This window comes from Rousettus aegyptiacus, unplaced genomic scaffold, assembly GCF_014176215.1.
Source record: "Rousettus aegyptiacus isolate mRouAeg1 unplaced genomic scaffold, mRouAeg1.p scaffold_m13_p_10, whole genome shotgun sequence".
NCBI lineage: Eukaryota > Metazoa > Chordata > Mammalia > Chiroptera > Pteropodidae > Rousettus > Rousettus aegyptiacus.
The window spans coordinates 35,656,252-35,683,601 of record NW_023416285.1 but is presented as its reverse complement, the minus strand read 5'-3'; the positions used below and the strand labels follow the sequence as shown (position 1 = coordinate 35,683,601).

Below are 27,350 nucleotides of genomic sequence, written 5' to 3'. Positions count from 1 at the left end.
TAAGAGAGGTTACTTTTTGGGGAAAAAGACATAATTTTTTTCTTCCATTTTTTATTTCCTAAATTTCTATATCAGCCAAACTTTGACCACTAGCTAGGTAACTTTGGACAGGTTATTTAATCTTTCTAAACTTTATTGTCTTCACCTGCAGTGTGATTTAAAATCATAGCAACTTCACAGGGTCGTTGTAAGAATATGCATATAAAACACCTAACCTTGTGCATTGCACACAGGAGGTACACAATAAAGAGAGCCATAGTTATTTGTTATTTTTCATACTCCAGAGAAATAAAAACTTATGAGGTTATACCGAGAAACACATCTATTCACTTATTAATTAAATATTTATTGAACACCTACTATGTGTCAATCGCTGTCAGGTGCTGAAGCTGTAATAGTGAACGAGATAAACAAATTCTGCCTTCATGGAATTATGATCTGAAAGGCAACAGTGATGTTAAACAATAATTATTCAAAACGTTGGATTTAGTTAACCAATGTCACCATAAAAAATAAATAAGAAAGAAAGAAAGAAAGAAAGAAAGAAAGAAAGAAAGAAAGAAAGAAAGAAAGCCAATGATCTAAATAAAATAACAGTAATTACTCAAATAACTATATAATTACTATCACAACGAGGGCTCTGAAGGGAAAGTGCAGGTGCTATAAAAATATAAATGCAGAGTGTGGGGGTGGATAACTTACTCTGAAGAGTCACAGAAGGCTACCCCAGGGACGTGACATTTAAACTGAGATCTAGTCAACAAGACAGATTTGTAGAGACAGCACTGATGGGATATAATGAAGTAATTCAAATATATAAATAAAACCAGGAAAAGATCTCATTTTAGCTAAAGACTTTTTTATTTAACAATGATAGAAAATAACTTTTGAAGCAGTCTTACAGTTTGAAACTATTATTATAACATATTACTAGATTATTAAACTCAATGTGAAAATTAAGAAAATTTTGTTTAGCAAAAGATATTTAAATTGATCAATTTGTTATAAATTCAGGTGTATATTTAAAAAGCTAGAATTAAAAAATCAATCTTACTTCAGGCTTTCAAGATGTAATTTACAACATGGAAATGAATATGGTGTTATTTGCTTTGGGGAGTTTTTTTTTTATTTGTTTATATTTTTAGACATCGTGAAGTGGAAAGAACATTGAATCTGACGTCAGGAGCTCTGGGTTCTATTTCTGACTTTTATTCCCTCACTGGGGAGCCATAGGCAAGGCATTTAAAGTACAGCTTCCTCTCTTGTAAAAGAGGATATTACTTACAAAAGCTCTGCATTACAGAGGCTTAGTAGAGGAGCACTGTTAGCTCAGATGACGTGATGATATGGCTTGGGGTCAAAGGGTTCCTGAAATCTTAATATTCTTTCACCTAAACATCTGTTTGCTCTTTTCTGGCTTTATGACAGTAGAGGACAAGGAATCTCACTGCCTTAAGATTAAAAGGAGAGAGAGAAATAAAGAAAAGATTAACAGCTTTTGGTAACAGTAATGGAATAAATAACTAACAGGAGCCAAAGTTAACTTGAGCATAAAAAGGACATGATGGGAACTGAATATTTATCTTTGTGGTTACATTGCAGTCTTTTATTTGATGAATGGTGCTTGGGGTTCTGTTGCCAGTAATAATCACACTACTACGAGAGTCAACCAAACTATTCATTACTCTCTCAGAATTTCTCTTTCTCATCCTCTCTTTTCTTCCTTTCTGCCTTTCCCTCACATTCCATACTTCCCTTTTCAGTTTCCTTGTCCTTTCTCCTTTGTTTTCCTTGCCTTCTCTCTTACATTCTTTTTCCTTACTGTCTACTATCCCCTTTCGATTGCTTCACTCCACAAGAACACAATCATAGTTAAAATCTTTAATAATCAAAGTGAAGTGCATTTCAATAAAAGCCTTAAAAGTTATAATCAGTTGTTATAACCACATAATACAATAGCAAATTTGTCTACAAATTACACCTAAAGATCTTTCTTCATGTTATACAGGACTACTTGCAAGGTTCCATTTGTAAGAAAGTAGTATTCTAGCACTCACACAGTGGAACTTACTGTTTTTTAAGGCAAGAAATATGAAGAATAGTAAGCATTACATTTATGTTCAATATGTAGGCCACTCTGAGTTAAACATATTATGCTCCTATATTGTCAAATAATTTTGCTGTCATTTTGCAGGCACTCTTCAAAGTAAATCCATATGGTTGTAATCCATATAGATAAGAAAATAAACACAAATAAGTCTGAAGAAAAAAAAAACAGATTGCTTTAGACTTTGTGGAACTAACGAGTGTATTATTTCAACTTCAAAACTAAGAAGTACATTATTTTTGGTAAAATTACTTACACCCAAGAGAGTATTTGCATATAAGATATCAAGTGTTATTGTTTCAGACACCTAAATTCTACAGCAAGAAAATTCTTCAGCATCCCTACCATTTGTCACTACATGGTTTACTAGTCAACTATTTTAGAAGACACTAGCAGAGGAGGCGACTGCTCCTTACAAATGACAGAATCAGAATGTGTTGGCAATCCATAAGGGTACAATGAAATGCTCTCTAATATTATTATTTTTTTTTGGTTGGAATTGATTTTTAAGAATTCATGTCAGTTGACAGGCTGTTTAAGTCTAATTCTTATGGACTGGCTAGGGTTGGGTTAAAAAGGAAGCCGCATAGAACAAATGAAGGAAATCATGAAACTTCTGGCTCTGTTGACTAAAGTGTCTCATTTACTCCTTTGTTAGTATGAAAGAGAGCTAATGAAACAGAAATTTTAATCCTATAATCTGAGAACTCGAGATTGTTTCAATCCTTAATCCTTTGAAAAGCTAACATAGTAGTGATAAGTTGGTAGCAAGTGCATGCACGAAGGAGGAACAGTGTTTTATTAATCTTATAGAGAAACGAATATTAACAGAAGCAACAGGCTTGCAAAAAGATGGAAAAAACTTTTTCCTAACGTTCAAGTTGAAAATCTAAGCGACAATTTTGAGTCTTTGGAAACCATTTGTGGAGATTGGGTGAGAGGCCAGTCTGTCTTTAACAATACAAAAAAGAAAAAGAAAAAGAAAGCCAAAGTCCATTCTCTGAAAGCTGGAAAAACAGGAAAAATCTGTACATATTTATGTTTTGCCAGTGTTAAAATCTAAATGACCTCAGGGATAGTAGACAGTATGTCCAAGAGTCAACAGATTCTAAGTAGATTGCTTTCTAAAGGTCAGCAAGGGGCCTAGGAGTTTTTCCTCCAAATGGAAGACATTAATTTTAAATGTTACCCAGGTAGGTAAGCTACAGTCTTAGAAATTGGCTATCTTCATAGTGAAATGTTTTAGTAATTTTTAAAAATGGAAATTAAGAACTTTAACAAAGAAGAATTTGAAAGTAAGCTCTTGTTAGCGTTTGTCGATCAGGCCTGGGGATGGTATATTATGAGGACCCGAAGTCATCTGAGAAGGAATCTCCCAGCAAGGGGTTGCCTCGTCAGATGTCCCCAACAGAATGCGGTTCTCCTTAATCTTATCTCCCTCTTTTACTCTGATTCTATTCTTGATGAGCAAACTTTTAACTTAAATTTTATTTTTCAATTAGATTTTCCTGGAAGTAAAATGAGCTGAACATTTCAGATTGCTTCATAAGCACCCTTCATTATAAATTAACAAATTGAACTTCTGGGTTTTTCATCAGCGTCTAGTGAGTTTTATTGCTAGTGGAATGAGCCCCTGAGAGTCTGTCTAATCTGTGGTTGAGCTAGTAAAAGTGAATTTCTGAATATGCTCAGTTTTAATTTATGGAGGTCTCACAAAGATTTATTTGTCCAGACAGTTTTGGTTTGAAAAAAATCTGCCAAGTGCTCTCTTTTTTACCAAATCTTTAAGTGCAACATGGATGAATGAAAACCCACTTTCCTTTATATAACCTGAAAAAACATTTTGTCACATACAAAACTTATCTTTGTTTAAAACTATGTCTAAAACTTTAAAATTATATTAATGATGATAATTGCTGAGGCTGGGTAATGGATACATTGGGAGTTGATTGTACTATTCTTTCTAGTTTGTGTATGTTTGAAAATTCTACAATAAAAAGTAAAACTAACAAACGAAGAGACATATCAGGAGATTTAAAATCTAAGAACTTTCTAAAAATTGAGGTAATACGATTCGTTTGCTGCCTAGATTTTCAGTGTATCTGTCTCCACAACAAGTAAAACTTCAGCTCAGATTACTATGGCAATGCTATCAGGTGTCCGTCCACCAGCTCTGTCTCTTGCTGTGTGCTCTTTTTTTGCCAAGAGTCACTATATTTGGATCTATGTGTAACAGTTGATACTTTGGCTCAAGTTTTAATGAATCCACTCATTTCTTTTCTAGAAGGGATTGATACTTGCTTGTTCCTGCTAATCATATTGATATATATGTGAAATAGATAAGATTTTAATTTTCCTAAGGATGTTTCTACTCCCTTGATAAGAGAAGTAGAAGTTCTAGTACTCCAAGGACTCTGTCCCCTTGTATACCAATAGGATCTCTTGTTCAAAATTTATATATGTTCCTGTCTTTGGGTTAGAAACACTTTAGTGTTATAGAGATTAAGTTCTGAAATGATAACACACTCATTAATTTATATATAATTTACTTATTATATTTTATACTAAATGTATATATGTAAATTTAATATAAAATTCTAAATATTATAAATTTATTAGATAGTACAAGTAACATAATTTATTAACATAAAATTATATTAAATATTATAGCAAGGCTATGAGAATTTTGTCAAGGAATATGACCAGATAGATATAAAGAAAACTAATGATGCTCTCAATCTTTTCTCTTAAAGATTAAATCCTACATAGACTTATCAGCCTAATAAATTTCCTTAAAGGAGATGTTTAATTGATGTTAATTTGGAAAATGTGTCTCATTTACCTCACTGTGGTATGTTTTCAATTTGTCTATATTTTTCACATATTTTTCATCATATTACTCTAACTGGCATGTTGAATTATCAAATTTTTCTTTTAACATTTGATCAAATAAAAATTATCAACGTTTACTATAACTTTGGCTTCTCTATTAAGATCGATTAAGGTGTACTATATCATGTTCCTTATTGAACTAAAAAATAAAACAAAATTAAACTAGATAATTAAAAGCATCGAATAGGTTGGTTTTATCTAAACAAAGTTTGTGAATGCTTTATTTTTCAGATTTAATTTGTATGTTTGACTTTGTATTAATGGAAAAACCATATATATTCTTGAAGTTTCCTTCCCAGAAGACATTCAGAAAGAAAACCAAATAGTCTGTGAAGATTTTAATTTGATCTTTTTCACTCTTTTTCACATACTGAACAACATGTTATTATTAAAAAGCCCTTTTCGGTAGAGAATAAACCTTAATAGAAATAATAGTTTCAGTTTAAAACATTCCTTATGATCAGTTTATATGATTTATCTTGAAATGAGTTTTATTATGCTCACTGCTTTTGTCTTATTGCAGCTTATTTAGCTAATATTCCTTGACAGTTATGCAAAAACAAAAATTGTCAAAGAAGTTTACATTTTGAATTTGAACCACATTGGACTGAATTAGACTTACATGAAAAGAAAATTTTAGAGATACAAAATTCTACAATACATTTTGTAAACACAGCTATAATTGTAGTTAAGTACATGTGTTTTGTAGTCAAATTGTTTGGGTTAAAACCTAGCTCTTCCTATGCTAGCCAGCTTTACAACTGCAAATTTTATTAATTCTCTCCTTTCATTTCCTTATCTAAAAATAATTGTATCTAGAGTCTGTAATTGCTGTGAGGATAAGTCAATACATATATAAAGGAGTCAGAAGAGTACCTAGCAATTAGTATTTAATAAAATAATTATTCATTATTTTAATTTGTTCCAAAGATATTTTTATGCGTATATGCCAATGTACATTAAATATATGTTTATATAACACTGTTATGTGTATTAATATGTACTAAAAATGCTACTCCTAATTTTCAGTTTAATATAAAAATAAAATGTTTTATTTGAAAAGTACAAAATACAATAAAAGTAGAATAAAATTATACCAATTTCACCACCCAGAGGCTACCATTGATAGCATTTATATCTAGATTTTTTCTATGAATTTTAAAATGTAAATTTTAAAGTCTAAAGTAATAAAATTTAAGCAAAAATGGATGGATTTTGCTATTTATACTTCACAAAATTACAGTTATTTTGTTAAAGCTTTTCAATTCTGAGAAGAAGCAGGCATTAAACTTTGGCTAAAGTATAGTTTTGAAATATGTTGTCATATGAAATAATCATATTATGAAAATATTTAAAGATCCATTTTCATATCTCATTTAAAAAAAAGGATTGCTTATTTTTTTTCTTCAGTTAACCTTTCATAGCTGGCAGAAAGTGGCTTTGAGAAATTTCCCAGAATTAATTTTATGAAACTAAATGCTAATAGGTAGATACATACTGGCAAAATTGGGTATGATGTGTAAATGGATCTTTTCAGTAAAATTAAGTATGGTTTGGCTTATGTTATCGATGCAGATTCATTTTTTTATATTACTCCTTATCTTAAAAACAGTTCTATGCTTTAATCAGATTGTTGATAAATTGATTTAGCATTCTTAGTACTACATCCCTTACTTTTGCCTAGGAATGACGTGCCTTAACACATTCCACTGTGGCTATACATGTGGATACCTTCCAACAAAAATATTAGTTTCCTTGCTTTTCCCAGAGTGTATAAAAAAGATTCTAAAAACACTTAGTGGAGGTACTGTCTTTCGGGTGGAGAGACTTTATTGTAAATAAAGCATGTTAAGATTAGATTTTCCCAAGGATCTTTCCAATCCTGTGCCACTTGTTTAAATGGCCTTATTTGTATGCTAGTGTTATGAATAATTATATCCTCATAGCTCTACCATTGAAAGAGAGATACATCGAAAAGGATGAAAAATTCTAAACCCAGACAATGTAAATGACTACCTAACAGATCAGTAGAGATAACATTAATGGTTTGAGATAAAACTGTACTTAAAGAAATTGATATTTAAAACCAATTAATTTAAAATTAATTTGGGATCAATATAAGTTTATGTTACCATGATGAATTTAGTTAATTCATATAGTTTTTTAAAAAACAAATTGCTTTATCCTCAATAAAGATATAATAAATATTCTCTAAATACCCGAAATATAGAAAATAAGGTAAAAAAATTAATGGCTTCATAATCCCATCTCTCAAAGATAACTATTATACTTTACTATATATATGTAGACAAGGTCTAAATTTAAGAAGTATTTTATTTGATTCAGAAAAATCACAATTGTTACTAGCTCTTTTATTGATTAGAAAGTTGACAACATGGAAAGAAAACATTTATTTCTGAATTCTAAGTGATGGTGGGTCATACCACAACATTCTAATCTAATATAATTGCTTATAAAAACTCTAACTTAATGCCTAACTTAAAAAGTTATTAATTTTAGAAATCCAAAGGGCAAAACCCTATCTTTTTTCAAAAATGAATGCTTTTAAAATCACTTATCTCAACAGAGTTGCTCAATAAAGAAATGTGCTCAGCATTTTAATGATTTGCTAAATAAGGTGTTGATACAGTAAACATTCTAAATCTTTCTTCACATTTTCTTTAACTCATTTACTACAAATGTGAAAGACATTATAATGAGCACATAGAAAGACAATAATTTAAATTTATCTTTTTTAGGTTTCCTAACCCTCTGCTTCTTAACTCTTAAAACGTGAAGGCAAACTTAAAAACTGAGGACAATGGACCAAACTTCTTCCCAGTCTGCTCTGCCTCCCAGGCTAAAGAGATTTTTTGGCCAAGTAATCGGGAAGTTGTATCCAGGACCACTTTTTACTTCCTTGACTTTCTTCAAATAACACTTTTCTTCATATACTAAACTTTTTCAATTACTGACCTACATGTTTTGTTTCTACTTTATCTCTAAATTCATAGTCATTATCCTTTCAGCCATACATCAGACTCCTCAAAGAAATGACTTTATCTGAATAAAATATCATACTGGCAAAACCTGGATCTTATCATGAGGAATATTCCTCCCCTTCCGAAATCTCAAAGTTGGAGTTTCCTAGTACTTTTCTCTATGCTGTTACTACCTATCCTTTTTCTTTGTACCGTACACTTAGCAACTGGTATATTTTTTGCTTACTAGAAACTGCCAGTGAAATGAATCGTCCCTTCAAAACGTGCTATTTTTTATTTAGCCTCAGTTATTAATAGCATTTCCAAATCCAAGACTTGAAACTTTAAAGTTTTAAAACATTTAAACTTCTTTTCAACTTCCTCAATCGCACTTCGGCTCAGTTACCTAGACTTCACAAATGTGTGCTTAGAGCTTTCTACAACCATTTATTCCCTTGTACTTCGCGCCTCTTTTGCTTCTGGCCTTCTCCCAGCATTCTGTAGTAACTTTAGAATAACAAATGCCTTCAGTCTCTTTCTCCCTAGATTACCAGATGTTTCTTTAGGTATTAGAATAGTTAAGACCTTCTCTCCATTCTAGATTTTAAACATTAAATAATCATGCCTATGAGTGGTTTATTTGCCTTTCAGGCTTAGGATTTAAAAGATAAGTTGACTCAGTAAGCAGGAAATTTTTAAAGACTGGCACTTTATGTTTATTGGGTGCAACTATAAAAACTCGATCACAACCATGCCATCTGTAATTAAAAGTTTCTGTTATTTTTGAAGCACCGCAAGAGGATTCTGAGTCATGCCTTGGATAATAAAACATTAGAGCAAACATTTATACATGTAGGTAAATGCTGTGTTTAGATGGAATATTCTTTAAATATCTTCCTGTTAACTCAGTTAATCTTTTGATCTACTTTTTTTTTTCTACTTCAGCATTTTGTGCACTGGTTATAATAAAGTGAAGCTTTTAATATGGTTTTCTTTGTGGCAAGTGCCCATGGATGAGGCCGAAGAGGTTGATCTGATTTCTTAATGGGTCAGTTATCTTTGTGCTAGTCGGTACTCACAGAATGTCTTTCAAAACATGGCCAACCATTTTATAAATGTTAGTCATGAGGAAGAGAGAGAAGGGGAGTCAGAATGGCTTAGTGCCAATTCATTGTAGAACAAGTTAATGCACATTCCCTACCAGAAATGGTTTGGGAGTTTCATCCGCTCTCATGTACAAGTAACTCAATGGTTATTGAATTTCCATAATTTGCTGCAGATTCTTCCTCTATGACCTTCAACAATGTTAACTGCTATAGCTTTTCACCTTCTTTCTTTGGTCTTTAAAGCTGGATGGCTTATTGAATTTCCTGAGAGGCAGTTTGTTGAGATGAAAAAGAGACATGGTTTTTGGAGTCAGACCCTCTTTTCTATTTCTGTTACTAATTAGTTATGTTCCCTTGGTTAAATTTCTTAATCTCCGAGTTTCTCTTTCTTCCTTTGAAAAAATACCTACTTTATATTATTGTAGGAATGAAATATAATAATGTGTGTGTCGCCAAGAACATAGTACCTGCATAATGAATATTAAAGTTCTGTACTTGTCTTTTGTAATACATAAATCAATCAATTGATTAGGAAAGTTTCACATGACTACTATTTATTTCACATCTACTTGGTGCCAAGCATGCTGCGATGTGCTTTATATACGTATTATTTCTACTTCTCATGATAACCTCAAAAGTTATTTATAATTATCATTTCCTTTAACATGAAGAAACAGATAAGTTGCTGTTATTTAGGATGCGTAATTCTCACCTAAGCACAATACACAGTAAATTGGGGATAAAAGAGTACTTCTGGGGAAGTGGTTTTTAAATATCGTAGTTCAATAGTTACCTTGTGGTGAGGTGGAGGGAGAGTGTGTTTGTTAAAAGACAGATTGCTGGGACCCACCTGCAAGGACCCTGGGTCTGGGTGGGACCTAGGAAAATGCAAGTTTAACAAACCGCATTTTGATGCCGCTGTTTCTTTGGAAAACACTTGGATGACTATCAGTCTATATATATCACACCTTAATCATTTACTCTATACCCCAGGCCTTAAACTGTGGTAGGAGAAGGAGGAGAATTCAGAGGAAGGCTAGCATCTGTAGGCTAAAATTGAAATTGCATAAGTATGCAACACTCCCTTCACTCTCAACTCTTCTTCATTACTTCAAGATGCTTACACTCTGTACTTGCTTTGGCAGCACAAATACTAAAAAAAAAAAAAAAATGCTTACCCTTTGGTAATACCTTTACACACCACTGCAGTTATTTATGTTTTTAGTCAACTTTTTGATACAGGCTCAAATTAACTATCAGCAGCAAATAGATGAGGAGGAGCACAGATAGCACCCTTACAGGTCAACTGTAGCTGTTGCCTTGCAGAATTGTCACAAGCTGTAATCTACCACATCTTCAATTTTCTTAACTATAAATAAGCATGGCATTTATCTTAGGTAAGGATTACCTCATTGCCTAGCACATGGTAGGTATTTGTAAATGGCAGCTATTGTTATTATTTATTTAAGTTTGGGGTGAGATGGCAAACATGGTAACATAGTTCAAGTACTCTGTGAACCAGCTCTCACACTAGGAAATCCTTCTTGCCAGCATTAACTTTTGGAGACTGTAATGAAAAGTATGGACCAGTGCCATTCAATGAAAATATAATGCTAGTCATGTAGGTAATTTAAAATTTATTAGTATTCACATAAAGAGCAAGCAAAATTAATTTTAATAACATATTTAACCAAATATTAAAATTTTATTTCAACATATAATCAATATAAAATTATTAATGAGGTATTTCATATTATATTTTTCATGCTGAGTCTTCAAAATACAGTATGTATTTTTACACTTCCAGCATATTTCAAGTTGGCACTAAATTTTCAATGTTCTAGTGAAATGTATTCCTAACTAAACAATGAAGTGTGTTTTACGGAAATAGGTACCCTGCTTCAGTTTTTAAATTTAAATTAGTTAAACTTATAGAAAACAAAAAATTCAGTGCCTCAGTCACAGTAGCCACATTTCAAATGTTCAGTAGCCACGTGGTGGTTAGTGGCCGCTGTTTTGGACAGAGCAATTTTGGACTGTCTCTAGAATTTGTACTTTTAAGGGATTCACGGACTCCATGATGTTGATTCTTGCTCTTTATGTCTCTTGGTTAAGAATTGTTCTTTTCACATTTTATAAGCCAACTCAGTTTTAAAAAGGTAACAAGTTACTTTCTGAATGTTCACTGAACATTATTGAAGTTTATTTATGAATAAATTTCTTGGGCTAAATCAAGCAACTTTACAGAAACCGGACTATTGAAGCTTTGTTGAAAGCGGACTATTATAGACTTAGAAAAATAGGATGAGACTATACAATGGTCGTACCACTTTTTGCCACTGTTCTCTATCACTGTCTTCTGGTGTGATCACAGGATTTAATTTCTAGATATTAAAGTACTAATTTTCACCTTCCTGACAAGCTAACTTTAGGGTTTGCACTTTTCAGGACATAATAAAGCTCTCAAAACAAAACAAAAACAAAAACAAACAAACAAACAAAACACCCAGGCAGTAGCCACTGAAATTGCATAGAGAGGGGTTTTATCCAAAACTCTCTTCTATTTTAGCCAGAGCAACTGCTCTCCAATGCAAAGTTTCTGGAGAGAGCAATGCAACCATCCACTGCAAAACATACACGTGGAGCAGACCTTTGCCAGGTGCTGTTTGAAAACCCCTAAGACTACTCCCACCGAAACTCTGTAGCGCAATTGTTTCTCCGTGGCGGCTTCAGCTCGCCTCAGCAAGCCCGGACACCGCATCCTCCACCGCCCTTGCGGCGCGGCCCTGCCCTGCCTAGGGGCGTGTCCCAGAGCGGAGGGGGCGTGTCCGGGCTAGGGGGCGGGGCCGTGGAGAACCAAGAGGCGGAAGTTCCCGCGGGCTGTGAGGTCGGCGCTCACACCGCGAATCACTTGTCAGCGCTCGTCTGAGGCGGAGGCAGCGCCGCGCCGGACCCGAGGTGAGTGGCGCCCGCCGGGGATGCGCGTCTCTGATCAGCAGTAAGGACGTGGGGGAGAGAAGCTGTCTCCGTGCGCCAGGCGCGAGCGGAGACGGAGGGGGCGCGCCTTGCGCGGGGGCAGCTTCTCAGGTGCTTTCCCGACGCAGCGGAGGTGGGAGAGCAGCGTGGGAAGCGGCGCGCGTCGGAGGGCGGCGCGGGAGGGGGCGCCACGCCATAGCACTGGCACTGGAAGACCCCCTGCCGCGGCGGGCCGGGGTGAGCGCGGCGGAGGCAGGGGCGCGGGAGCGGGGCCGCCGGGGTGGGGAGGGCGAGCGTGGAAGGGCCCCCGGCGCCCTGCACCGACTCGCCACCCGGCTGCGGGTGTCGCCGAGCTCCCGCCTTGGCGTCTTGTCCACCATGTCCTGCGCGAATCTCTCGGGGGTGTGGGAAGGAAGCGGGACTAAACAGGAATGGCGTGTTGTTGTTTGCTCTCACGCTGCTAAGAAGCATTTATTTTTCTCCAAATATTTAGAATTGTGTAACCTGTTTGGGGAAGGCTTTCCTGCGACCAGGAATAAAGCTTGTTTTAATAACAAACCTGTCGTCAACGCCAGATTTATTAATACTTGCGTGCTTGTTGAGGCTTTTGTAAGACTTTGTGGCCTCAGTGCGTTTGACAGTAAATAAGTGGAAAAAGGAAGGGCGTATGTGTCCCGGCAGGGCAGAGCTTGGAAAGAGAAATCGTCGCTGCGCTGGGCAAGGCAGGTCTAGGGTGTGATCTCTAGATCCTGTCCCAAGTCCGCCTTCCTGACCGTGAGGACGTCGGAACCCGCCTGCCACGGAAACAGCCGGCTAGGGAGCCTTATTTGGCAAACAGGGCTAGGCGTGAACATCGGCTGGAAAACTGTCTCGTCGGCTGCTTTCATCCAGTGCCTGTGGCCTTAGTTCTTCAGCTCTGTCTCCACTGTCTCTCAGAATGGAGAAAAAGAGAATCTCAAGAAATTGCTCTTTGATTTCAGATCCTTCTTGTTACTCTGAGCAGTTCATCGGTAGTTTTCTTTTCCCCTTACGTACCCATTAAAAGAAGCTGGGATAGGAGAGTGGGAGATAACCAAACACTAGAGTGTAGACATTGTTTAAACTTCCCCTAAGAGAAAACCCAGGACTATACAGAAGTTCCAGCATTTTCTACATGTTTGAAAGTAGAATAGGCTGCTATTTCCTGCCTGCCTGAAAAAGGCCAGTAATATTACCATTGCTTAGGGATCAGAATATCTTAAGGCAGATGAAGCTAGCAGAGGGCGAATACTAGAATTGCAATGACTGCCCTGATTCTGTAGTGTGCCTATGACCTTGCCAGTGCTAGAAATTTTAATAACAAATGGGAGAAGTCAGGAAGGGAACTCCCAAATAAAGGGAAGTTGCATTTACATGCGTTGATACATTGATTAAATACATTTCTTGTGGGGAACAGGGGAACCAGAAGTTGAGCCTATCACATATTTCTATTGACAAAAGTTAAGGATTAAAAAAGGAGGGATCAGGCTGCCTGTGAAATACCTGTTGGCTTTCTACACTTCTGATTTGTATTGTTTGCCAGTGTCAAAACTTTCTTTACTAGTTCTATGAGAATTTTCTCTTTTATTATAGCGAGAAAACAATTAAGTTTTTTGTCTCCTTATTATCTTCCTAGTATTTGTTTTTCATATATATCTAACAGTTTGACTTCTCTCTTGGCCTTGGGTCTCTTTAATGCCTTGTGCCTATTACATCAGTATTGAAGCAATATTATTACTTAGTAGTTAGTGTACTACCGTGCCAGGGGGAAGGCTCCTTTAATTTCCTGGATAGATGCCATGAAGATTTTCACTAACTTAATTTTTCTTTAAGAACCATACTTATTTGAATGTTTTGTCTTATTTTCCCCTTATGAAAAGATGGAATCTATTTGCTTTTAGTATATCCAGTGGTTCCAATATCTACATCTGCTACTATCAATTTGGTGTAATGGGATATAAATTTTGAATGGGTTAAAAAAATTTCGAAAAATATTTTAAGACAGGTAATATAAGGTGATGGTTTGGTTAAACAGATTCTCCAAGGAAGTGTGTCTTAAACAGCTTTTTCACAAAGTGGTTTTAAAATTATTACATTATACATCTGTTAAGTTTTTAATATTTTTTAGAGGGAAATATATTTCTTAGAATTACCTTTTAGAAAATCTTCCTTCTTCCCAGTTTCTCCAACCCACATATAACCACCATAGCAACCAGTACCAACCTCCAAGTCATACCACGAGTGGCATTATGAGTCCACTTACAGCAAAACAAAAAAGAAGGCATTGAAGAGCTGGTTCTTTTCTAAAGCTGCAGTTCACTTTTATGCATTAAGATGAACTGTACTACTACCAGTTAGTCTCAACTTGTGGTAAATACTCACTCTGCCTGATGAAATGTGTGTGTAAACAGAAAGGAGGTTGACTGACATGTCACTGTGCTAGAGTATTGCCAGTCTGAAGAAAAAGTATTACTTTAAGTGTGGGAAATAATATTTCCCTATAAGAGGAAATACAAGTTGTAGTTTATGTTTGGAGAGAATAGTTTTGTGCATTAAAAACAACTTTTAAAGAGTTTAGTATTTGGAAGGCATGAATGAGAATCTACAAATTAGCAGTTTTTTCATATGTTAGAGTAATTTAGAATTTAAGTAAGTGAAATTGAAGGATTCTTGCCAACTGCAGGCAAAAGAATGCATGAGGTAGAGGGAAGGAGAAAATTGTTTTGAATTAAACCTGAAATAAAATCTTGTGTTTGCTTCTCTTTATAACAAAGTGTTGTAAAGTACTTTGAGTTAAAGTTTGTATGCAAGAAGCTGCAAATTGTAGCAAGTAAAACTGATCAAGTGTCTAGAAATATACTCTGATGTGGAATTTTTAGGCTATGGAAATTGGTGTGAATTTATAAATTGTATGTTAGCTCATAGGTTTCTTTTCTTAGACTCAAATGAGAACTTAATATAGACTTATTCTCTATATCCTCTCACTGCCCAAAATAAAAACCCAAAATATTGAACAAAGTTTAGTTGGGTTTATATTAAATAGATTTAGATATATAATAGAGCTCCAAATAAACTTTTTTTTTTTTTTTAACCATCTGATTTTCTTTCACAGTTTCTTTCACTTTCTGAGATTGAATTTTGAGCCATTGAAACCATGAGCAACTACAGCGTATCCTTGGTTGGTCCTGCTCCTTGGGGTTTCCGGCTGCAAGGTGGCAAGGATTTCAACATGCCTCTGACAATCTCCAGTGTAAGCAAACTACAGATTTTATTACAGATGTTCATTCAATGCTTAGTCCTGGGGACCTCAGTACTAATTCTCTGGCTGACCTGTTCTACTTATTACAATTGCTTGTGGCAGGGGTCCCCAACCCCTGGGCCTGCGGACCAGTAAAAGTCGCTGCTCCCCAGCTCTGGCATCACTACCTCAGCTCCACTTCCGGTCATCAGGCATTAGATTGTCATAGGAGCACTAGTCTCTGGTGCCAAAAAGGTTGGGGACCGCTGGCTTATGAGATTTGATCTCAGCAAACTTAGTTACCTATAGTAAATAAAGGATGTGGTGGGAGGGAATTTAGCAAGGATAATTAATTTATGTTTATTTTCATTTTTCCTTCATATTATTAATAATAAAATGGAAAACATTTAACTAGGGAGCAGACTCCATATCTTTGAACTGTCACTAATTTAGGGAATTCTGTGCACTGTGGGATTCTCTTGGTTCTTTTCAGCTCCAAAGCTGTTTATTAAAATCTGTTGCTCGGTATTAATAAAATGACTCTTCTTGGTGTTATTTCCTCAGCTCACTTTCTGGTGAAGGTGATAGCCAACAGTACAATGGCCAAAAGCTACTAACCTTTGAAGAGGAAATGAAGGGCTTGGATCTCCAACTAGATAGTCAGTCTATGAATAATTGAGATTTGGCTGTTTGCCTCAGTAAGGATTTAGTTTGAACGGATTATGTATGCATTTTTAAGGATATGTTTTCATGATGATGATGATGAAGGGAGTAATAATAGCTTTCGTTTATTGGGGCTTGACTGTGTCAAGTACTGTTTCACTTTCATCACTAGTAGATAATTATTACTGTTAATTACTTGTATAACTTTCTAGAGGATTTTTTTTTTTGTATAATCAAATAAATGTGAGTGTCTACTCCCCTTTTACTTATATGGTAGCATATTATATACACTGTTCCATACCTTGCTTTTTACTCAACAATTTACCATGGAGAACTTTGCCTATTCATATATAAAGATATTTATTTTTTTTTAAACAACTGTATAGAATTTTCTTGTAGGGAAGTAACGTTTATTTAACCAGTCCCCTATTGAGGGCATTTGTATTGTTTTCAGTATTGGTAATACAAACAGTGCTGCAGCTGATGCTATATAGACATAATTTTATATGTATGTCTAATTTTAATTAGTTGTGCCAATTTACACTTTTGTGCATTGCATAAAAATACCTATTTCCCCCTCCTCCAAGCCTTACCAGGAGACTTTGGGATTTTTGCTAAGTACTTTATATGTATTATCTCATTTAATTCTCCTGCCATCGTGAGGAATGGTAGTATTATTCCCATTATACAGAACCATGCTATGAGCTCATATGGCTGGTGTGGAAGAGTTGGCTTTCAAGCAATTATACTATGCTGCCTCCCTAATAATAAACTTTATTTCTGATTGAAGTAAATTGCTTCTATAATCAGATATTTAGAAGGTTATTGTTTTAATTATATATGTATGTATGTATAAATATATAACATACACTACTTATAATATACACAACCTAAAGGATTGTGTAAGTTTGTAATATGTACATATCTCCATTAAAATACTGCATATTTCAGCTTACTAAAGTTTTCTTAGCTATGAATTTTAAAATAGTTATCATTTCTTGTTTCTTATCTGTGGATTTTTAAATAGTTATAAGTAATTTATTATTAATTTCTGTCTTGGTTTATTTTTCAGATTTTATAAGGAAATACATATATGTAATTCAGGCTCCAAGTTTTAAGACTTTATGGTTGGATAAAACTTTAAATGTAAAGCATTCATGTGAAAACATGTCTTGTGATTTATTCCTGTTTGAATGAAGCAGTGTTTTATTTATTTTTCTCCTACTAGAGATCTGTTATGCAGAAAGGAACAATATTTGAATATTGTCTTTATTTATATGCTGTTAACTTTATTTTATATTAAGTATGAGTATCTTTATGATAGTGTACTAAAAAAGTTATTTAGTTTAAAATATTTCCATTTTTGCTGAAAAAAATAGTTCAGAAATAAGTTTACATCTAAATAAAAAGCTTAATCATCAATTTGTTGTTTGGTAATAGAAATGCAAATTGATATGTAAATATGGTACAATTCCTTTTAAAAAGTTTTCTGCACTTCAGTTCCCTGGCAGACAGTTTGAGGCCTAGCTACATGTTGTGATGCTGATAAAACTGAATACTGTGTACATACATTTGTGCCCTCCCCTGGCACAGAAAAAATGTTTTCCTTGTGTAGACAGAGTGCTAATTAAAGGATTTCGAACCTACTGATTAAAAGAAACTACCCATAACAAAGCTGCTGAGTTATTTCTGTTCTCTTACAAAAGTCTCTGCCATCTCCTGTGACCTTTTTGGGCCTTGTGCAGTGGGGCATGCAGTTCATTCTGGACTGGAGAGCATGGGAAGGGGAGGGGGAGGAGAGAAGGGAATGTTGGCTCAACTGTGCTGCTAGGCTGTTGGCCTTTCGTTGTAGTTATTTTTAACCCCTTGTGTGGTTCAGACATGCCCAGTAGCATTGTCTAATAAAGATGTGTGCTAGTAACTAATTTATATTGTTCGTTGTAGTAAAATTATTAGTGTTACACTTCATCTTAATTAGTTCTCTGGTTATATTTATTCTACCTTAATTATATAAAATAATTGGGATATATTTCAGTGTCACCAGATTAATAGTATCAAGAAGCAATTAAAACCTGAAAGCATGCCTTAAAACATGTAATTTAGTGATTCTCTTATTTTAGTAATGTGTGTGAAATTCTTAGCAAGGCCTGGCACATAGTATTCTCTTGGTTGTTTTATGACAGTATTACTATAAAATTAAAAAAAAAATTATTTAGAGACTTGAAGTAGCCAATCTCCCATAATTGAAGGGACTGTAGCAGTTATATACTTTTACTTATAGTCTTTTATATTTGAAAAAATAAATCATAAGTTTGTACTTAGCTGGAAAGCTGCATTTTTATATTTAGAGTTCAGAAGTATAGAATCCTTTGGTTAGGTATTATTATGTTGAACTCCAAAGGGCTATTTATGTTTCCTTAAAATATTGGAACTCTGTGATTATCAAATGCATTTGAGGTAAATAAGCCTTTGGGTGGGACTTGAACATTCCGATTTTTTGAGATTTTGTTGTTACCAGAATGTGCCAAATATTACTTGTATCTTAAAGCACACAAACTATAAAGTTTTAACATTTCACTCAAATTTGTTCATCACCTATACTGTATGAATTTTGGATTCTTTTTTGGTAGGTCAATTTCTAAGAAAAGATTGGAAATTCCTGCAAACTTTAAGAGATTCTCAGATTGCTGTTAACTGCATGGTCATGTGTCATTATCTTCAATTTTCTATTCTTAAAATTGAGTGCTGGCTACAGGAGTTTGCAGGCTCTTTTTATGACCCTGTATTTATGGAATTGCCTTGAAGCCATGGAATGTGGGGATGGGTTTCATTGTAGCTGTGTGGGTTTATTGCTCTTTGCCAGTACATTTTATAAGAAGAAATAGGAGACTTGTTGCACAATTCAAGGCCATATTTTGGCAAGTTGATGTTTCTCATGATGGAATTACAAGAAGGATAATATATTTGTGAATAACATCTTTTAAATACAGCATCATAAAGTTGGAGTACTCTGCTGCGCTATATTCTGATGTATGATGTTCGGTTTTTCCTTAAATGCTGATATTTGGATTTCCTAAAATGATATCCCCATTTCTCCATAAACACTTCTATGATGCTTCTTAAGCAGATAAGAATGAGGTCAGACATTTTAATACTCAAGTAATAACTAACTTTGATTCTCAAGAGTTAGGGGAAGATCAGTTGTTACCAGCTCACACAAGATTTTAGTTGGATTTGAAAAGCAGAAGACATTTATTTTTTCCTGGAATATGGAGCCCTGTTTGGAAATGTAACATGGAGCAGAGAAAGACAGAGCCATGAAACACTTTGCTGTGAATGCATTCATTCAGCAGTTAAAAGAATACTTGCTAGAAGCCATGAAGAAGATAGTATGGGGAGTACAAAGGTTGCAGAGAAAAGAAATAAATACAGTATTAATGTCATAAGAACTGTCACCAGATAGTATTTGATGAAATGGCAAAGATACAGATACATGTTTCTCAGTTCCACTGGGCATAGATCTTTAGTGCTTGTGGGGGTCAGCTTCCTACAGGAGAAATGAATTGAATTGGTCTTTGAAGGATGAAATTTGAACACCTTCAAGTCAACATTTCTCTGTGTTGGTTTTCAGTGTAAAGTGAAGATGAAGACTTTCTTGCCATTTTTTGACTGAGTGACACTGTGTATATATAGTTGAGTGATTCTCCAGATGGGCCTGCTGCAGTTTGCCTCCTACAGGAGGAGAGAAAGAGACTTTCAGTCCTCTCAAGCCAAAATGGGAGAACCATCCTACCTTGAATAAATGGGCCCATTGTTAATTTTAAGCTGTTGAGTATTTTCTTTTACATTCCCTCCCAACTATCCTGTCATAATGCCAAGTTGAAAGTTAATTTAGTTTGTGTAACTGCATAATACATACTTCACAAGTATGCCACTTTCTGCTTTTAAAATACTAACTTCCTTTTGTGTGAGGCTCAGCGACCTATCTTTTCCCATGTGACAGTTTTCTACCATTGTGATCATGAGGCTTAAGAATGTCAGGATAATTCTGAAGATGTTTGATGTGTTATTTGTTAAGAAATGAAAATCTTATCAGTTTTATTGTAAATTAATTTTACCAAAATGACAAACATTTTAGTAAAGGTCATTTAGGAAAGTTATTTGTTAAAACAAGGGGAATTTTACTGGTTTGCAGGACTTTTGTATCTGATAAAGGAAACAGTATTGTAGAGAATGAGTAAAGTAAGAGTAGCACTTTAGACTTAAGGAAAGGAGATTTTCATAAAACCTCTTCACCTACTCATAAGTTAGGTTGAGTATTTACTTACTAAAACTGAGAATGCTAAAGTTTATGGACTTAGTTATCTTTGAGAACTTGCGAGGCGAAGAGCTTTTCTGTATGATGGCTGTTGGTCAGGCTGTAATGTGAATATACAATTAACCAAGTGTCTTTGCCTGCGACACTCTATTTTTAGTGGTTCTTACCCAGATTCCCATATACTACAGGGCCAGTCATGGCCTTTTCCCCAAGTTACAATTGCATGCAGGAGAAATCTGATATGAGTTAATCTAGAAGCAAATGTTGCTGTGGACAAGAAAGGGTGGTTTCTTTGATGTCTCATAAGGGATAATTATGTTTTAGCTTTAGTAGGTGAGACTATAGACCTTTATTTAAATTTTTAAGATGTAGCAATAATGAGTATATAATATAAAACTTGACAAAACAAAACTCGTATATGTCATTTGCAAATAAATTACATAATGGAAATGATAAGAGAAAACATTAGTTTAAGCAAAGAATGAGCAGTGACTGTGGTGATGCCTAATTTAGGTATTCTAGGTGCAGAGCCACAGTGTACCCTGCTTGGAATGTAAGTTTGGTTTTTAAATTATAGATTGGAACAATCACTTTTCTAGCATATATACTATGTTTTATTAAGATTTTTTTTATGGTAATACAATATGAATGGACAGAACAGATAATATTGAAGTGTTTAAAGTTAGTTTTGGAAAAATTTTTTATAATGTTAAAACTGAATCTCTCGAATCCTATAGTCACTTCCCCCTTGTTCCCTCACCTTACTTTTTTTCTTTCTGTTGCACAAGTGGAATTATCTACCTTTCTGTAAATATTCAGATTTTTTTTTTTTTTTTTTTTTTTTTTTTTTTTTTTTACAGCTGATGTTGTTGTCTATTTTGTGTGACAATTACTGGAGCAAAGTTCATCAACCTCACTGGCACTTAGTACTCCCAGCAGGGCTAAGCAATTGCAGCAAATGTCCCTAATAAGTCTAAATGGAGGAGAGTCAAATTAACTGGGAAAGGTGACAGAAGGGAATGAAAAAGAACAAGTTAGTTGGAGAAAAGAAAGGCAATTGTTAGAATGCCAAAATGGGAACAGTTACTTACTGGGTTAAATTTTGTACTTAAGAAATCTTTTTAACTCTTCACCTTTTCCCCCTTTTAAAGTTTGATTAATTTATGCTTTTCATTAGGTAAGACATTCATATGGTTTGAAATTCAAAAGATATAATAGGGTTCACAGGAAGAATGTCCTGTTGCCCTGCCATTCATTTCCTCTTCCTGGAAGCAACAAGTGTTAACAGCCTCTTGTGTATACTTTGAGCAATAATCTATACAGATATATGTAAATGTGTCTGTATCCTTACCACCTCCCTTTTCAACACAAATAATATCCTTAAAAAATATACTTATTTTTTGGCACTTCTTTTTTCTCTTAACCCCAAGTCAGTAAATATATCTTCATTCTTTTTGTACGGTTTGGCTTTGTCATGATTTCTTTAACCAGTTTCTATCAATGCACAGTTAGGTTGTTTCTAGTCTTTCTTCTAGTGACACTGCAGTGAAATTTTTGCATGTATTATGTATGTGCAATATATGCATGTTATATATATATATAAGCATTTCTGTCAGATGGATCCTAGAAGTTGAATTGCTCAGTCAAAGGGTCATATGTGTTCACAATTTCGATTGATATTGCCAGATATCTCTTTAGGGACACTCTTACCTACAATATGAGAATGCTGGTTTCCTCATAGCTGTGCTAGCACATATTTCAGTAGACTTTGATCTTTTCCAATCAGATGGGTCTGTTTTCACCTTTCTCCTTTTTATAGGGCTTAATCACAGGTGTTTTGCCATGGACTCTATAGAGTTTTAAAGTGGTTTATTGTTTTCCATTTTGCATGAGAATATATGAAATAAAAATGTTCTGGCTTTCTTTTAATGGTTTTTATTAATTTCTAGAAATGCTATTGTTTGAATTTTTTCCAGAGCTTTGCTTACGTTATTTCTGTCATTTGTTTCCTATTTTTCTAAACGGATTTCCTCTCTCTGTTAACATATTACTTCTAATTACATGGTGAAAGAATTTTTTTTTGGTGGAACAGTTTTTGGCATAGTGCCCTGTCAGAGACTTTCTGAAAAATTAAGCAAATTACGTTTAATAGATTTAAGGTTGTTACCTTTGGAGTTTCTCCAGTAGCCTGATACGGTGTGTAATTTAGAATCTCGCTCTTCGCTAGCTCCCTTTCAATGATGTGACAAGGAGACTTGCCATAATGTGGTGTTCAACAAGGTCCTGGGACATAGTAAAATTTACCCTTAGGAGCCTCACTACGTTTTCATATCAGCCTTTATTAGCCAGTGGACTTTAACTGAAGTCGTGAAGGTTTATAGAGTGTTCCATAGCATAGTGAGCCAGGCATAGTGAAGGCATACTAATGTGGGGTACAATATGTTTCTTCATTTTACTTGGGTGTAAACAGCAGAGTGTATGTGTTGGTAACTTTGGTGACAAAAAGAATAAAGATTCCAGAGATGTTTGTATTTTATGTACTTAGAGATGGGGGAAGGAGGAATTTTTTCCTTTCGTGTGTTGCTGTGAATTTTTACATATGATAAGAAAGAGTTTGGAACTAAATAAGAATTTGCACCATTTTTTATTTGAATTCTGTGACTTGTTAAACACTTCGTCCCAGGATCCAAAAATTGATTTAGCAATGGCCACTATTCATAATAATTGTCCTGGGTAAATTTTGATTTACCAAAAGAGGAAGTAGTTATATTAATGACATTAACAATTGAATGTCATTTACTATTGATTCCATGAGAGATCTTAGTGTTGTGATTCGGTCCCTTGAGGATCCGATTATTAGTACTTCTCAAATAATTTTTGAGATATTAACTTTTAGAGATGGTTAAATTAAAAAATTTAGTAGGGTTGTATAATGTTAGCCTGAGGAGATTGTGGATATGTTCTGAAAGTATTTTCCTTTTTGAGTAAAATTACTGGAGAACAAATGCCCTTTTAAAAACAAATGCTTTATTCCAGAGGTCCCCAGCCCTCAGACGACAGACTAGTAGTGGTCTGTGCCCTGTTAGGAATGGGGCCACACAGCAGTAGGTGAGCAGCAGATAAGCAACCAAGGCTTCATCTGTATTTGCAGCCGCTCCCCAGCGTTAGCATCACCACCTCAGCTCCACCTCAGATCATCAGGCATTAGATTCTCACAGGAGCACTAGTACCTGGTGCCAAAAAGGTTGGGAACTGCTGCTTTACCCCTTAACTAGGAACCCTTAGAAATTTTCTGGAGGAAGACATTTATATATAAGTACAAATACTGTACACATATAATTTTCATGATTTTTGGACATTCTCTTGGAACATTTCTACGTGACTAACTTCTAAATAGTCTACAAGTGGTTCTTTTGACCTTTTCATACTAGGCATTTTTGTTGATATGTACCTTTATCCACTCTGGAAGATTCTGGTTAGTTGATATTCAAGTCTCAGAATGATACTTAGACATTTTAGGAGACAAAGGTGTTTCCACACCTTGTCATTGGCTTATCCCCTCTTTAGGCTGGTTCTTCATCCTCAGGCTGGCCCCTCGCCCAGGCAGGAATTCTAAAATCCCATGTTTAATACATTACTGTCCTATTTAAGAACTATTAGGGCTTCCTGTTAATCCACTGAACTATTGCTTAACTCCTCTGCCTGGCCTTTGGGCTGCAGGTAGATTGGCTTACTTAATACAACTGAGTTTATAGTCCAGAATGCCCATTTTGAATTCTGAAGTTCTTGTATTCTTTATTCTCTATGCATACCACCTTTATTTCTTTTTATTCCTAGGTATGTACCTCAAGGTACATTCATATGCCAGATGCTCTTTGAAATGTTTGGCTGTTCCTTCTCTCTTGGGTCTCTTTTCTTTCCTTTATTAAATAATTTATTGATCCCTTATTACTAGGCCCTGCTCTACGTGTTTTGCACATGTTTGATTATGTAATCTTCATAACAATCCTCTAAGGAAGTATGATTTTAGATCTCTGATTTACAGATGAAGAAAATGAGAGACAGAGAAGTTAAATAACGTGCCCTAAGTCACATAGCTAGAAATTGGTTAGGCTTACAATTTGAAACCAGTCAGACTTAGTAGTAGTAAATAATGCTTTTAACCAGTAAACTCTATTTTTGGGAATAGATGACAGTTTTCATTACTGACAGCCAAGTGTCTGTGTGTTTCTTAAAGAAAGAATGTATGCTCTAGTATCAGAGACTTGTATATATGGGAATAACTAAGATTATTAAGAAAAAATATGACTGGCTTCCAAAGTACTCATCAGAATCATCAATGAGATTTAAAAAATGTAGATTCCAGGTTCCAGACTTTGAATTCAGGATGTTGAGAAATTCTCACATGCTTTCTGGATGTTTCTCATGTACCATTTGAGTTCTATTTTTGGCAGTGTTTAAGAATGATATGTAGCTTTGCTGCTTTTAAAAAATATTTTTATTATGGATCCTTTGTAACTTAGATCATTTCAGCAAAATGATTAAGGCTAAGTTACAATGGAGTTGCCATTGACTAAATAATGTGACATATCTACTTTTCTCCAACCACCAGTCTTTCCCCATTTTTCTGAGTTCAGTCCCCATAGGTCAAATCCTTTTTAGAAGTAAATGGCAGTCTTAATCATGTATGATATTGGGCTTTACTTCTGTTTATAATACTATATTTTTGTGACAAAAGACTTTATGACAAAAAATTTAGATGTTGGTAATACTATAATATTTAATAATAAATGTTAAATTTACCACAGAGTTTTTGGACAAATCTTTGTCGATACTAGGTTTTGTTTCAAGCCTCATTACTAAGGTAAAGTGGTAACATTTAAGAAGAACTAGTTATAGCCATTGACCAGGAATTAGTTAAAATTTTTGATCTTTGTATTAGGTTTCACAGCAGTACAGTTTAAATACATAAAATAGGTCATATACTTTGTTAAATTATGAACAACTCTCACCAGTGAAAAAGCCTCTACACTCTGGGTCTTATTTACTCAGCATCGTATTAGAATTCCTAGTACCGCTTCAGTGATTTTTGACTGATGATCATAATGATAATAGAGGACAAATGGGTGGCTGGGTTGCAATTGAAATCAGATTTCTTCCAGATTTGTTTTGTTAATGTACATCATTGATAGAATTAACAGATGAAGCATTTTGGTTTTCCTTGTTATTAATTCTAATTAGGGTTTAAGTTTCTGGGAAATGCCCCAGAGATTACATTGTATGATAGCTCCCTGCCTTCCAAGGTACAGTATATGTCAGCCAGATTTTGTTTTCTTTATATCTGACCCAAACAGTCCTACCTTTGTCCTTTAGCGTCACTCACAACAAAGGATGATTCTCTCTCACGTGATAGCTTTTTCAGATAGGTGAGCGAGTTGTATTTCCATTTGAGTCTGTGGATATTCTGTTGGAAACTATTTCTTTAAATGTTTCTGTCATATGACAGTTTGCCTCTCTTCATACCCCTGAGCATTTGCCTTTAAAAGTAGTTCAGTTTTTAAATGTCTCTTTGAGTGTAGCTCCTAGGACTGAACCTAACACCTCAGATATATTAAGACCAATGCAGAAATATAGATGTACTAAGCAAAGAAACTGAATTTTGTGTGGCTGAACAGTGCGGGATTTAGAAGCTGCTCCGGGCAATGGATTCGATGTAACTTTCAATGATTTCTTTGTATACTTTTGTACTGTTTGAAATTTTTGTAATATGTATATTTTTTGTTTAAAAAACTAAAACTGGCCTATGCTTTGTACATGTGCAAGCTCAGGCTTGTCTGGACATAAGGAGGTTAGGAGAGCCTCAGAGGGCAGGGGTACATGTGTGTGTGTGCGTGTGCATGTGCTCATGTGCACGCACGCATGAAAGATCAAGAAACCTTATGGAAAGAAATTCAGGAAACAGATAATTGAGGTATATTCAACCTTAATCCTTAAAATTTTGTTATTATTTATTATCTTTTAGGAGAGATTGGATAAATTCTTGGTATAGCAGGGTATGTGCTCTTGGTATTGTCTTCTGGTTCTATCCTTCCGAATCACTTGTGCCAGAGCCCTGAGAGGAGAAGCTGTTAGTTATAACACATTTTTTTTTTTTTATCTCTTACTGTGTACTAGGCCTTGAGTGCAGAGGTTTGTTCTCTATTTTCTGACATAAGGCACATGGAAAATGATATGGTATATAGGAAGGCACTTTGAAGTAGGAGAAGACATATATGTAGTCAAATCTAGGAAAAGACCACTGTATATGTTGACTGTTCAGCCTACGTCAGGATAGCGGTGAACTTCTAGACTAGGATCTGTAGAATCCATAGAGGAGACCAGAGGCAGTGACATCCAGAATTTGGGCATGGAGCCATTTATTCAGTGTAATTATTGAGCATCTACTATGTGTTCAGTACTGGTCTAGGTACTGAAAATATAGAGATAAGCAAAACAAAGTCCTTAGTGTTATGGAGCTTATATTCTAGTAAGAGGAACTGATAACTCATAAATACATAAGTAAGCAGTGTAATTTAATGAGTGATGTGTTAGAGACTAATTGGGGAAAGCGGATGAGTGTATGGGAATAAAGGTTTTACTTTCGTTTGGGCAGTCAAGACAGGCTCTTCCGAATGAGGAGGCAACATCGACTTAATAAGAAATCAGTTATGTGAAGAGCAAGGAGAACAGCATTACAAGCATAGAGAACAGTAAGCGCAAAGGCCTTGAGGTAGGGAAGACCTTAGTATATTCAAGGAACAGAAAGGAGGTCAGTGTGGCAGGAGTGCCACAAGCAAAGAAAGCAGAGTGAGATGAGGGAGGGGGAGGCATATCTAGTGCCAGAATGAGAGATGAGGTTCAAGGTAGATAACATTGGGGGTGATGGTGGAACAACTCCTGGGGACTTGAGAGGGTGTCTGATTCTTCTGGATTAGGGCTGCCCTAGAAAGAGTGGGTTACCAGTATTGTGATTGCACCATATCTATAAGCTGGTGCGGTTTTAAATTAGTTT

General features: G+C 35.0%; 1 protein-coding gene across 20 annotated transcripts in view; it reads left to right on the top strand.

Annotated features, from left to right (window-relative positions):
* The first annotated feature begins 11,935 nt into the window (after positions 1-11,935).
* Positions 11,936-27,350, top strand: part of PDLIM5 (PDZ and LIM domain 5) — a 177,851-nt gene continuing 162,436 nt past the window's right edge. For 18 of the 20 annotated variants that reach the window (XM_016144331.2, XM_016144326.2, XM_016144333.2 and 15 more), the window contains exons 1-2: positions 11,936-12,044; positions 15,193-15,330. In XM_016144331.2, the coding sequence (XP_015999817.2) occupies positions 15,235-15,330 (96 nt within the window). In that variant the 5' untranslated portion in view covers positions 11,936-12,044; positions 15,193-15,234. Of the gene's footprint in view, positions 12,045-12,116; positions 12,196-12,275; positions 12,300-15,192; positions 15,331-27,350 lie in introns of those variants that run through there. The other 2 variants (XM_036227693.1, XM_016144316.2) reach the window with 2 other exon arrangements.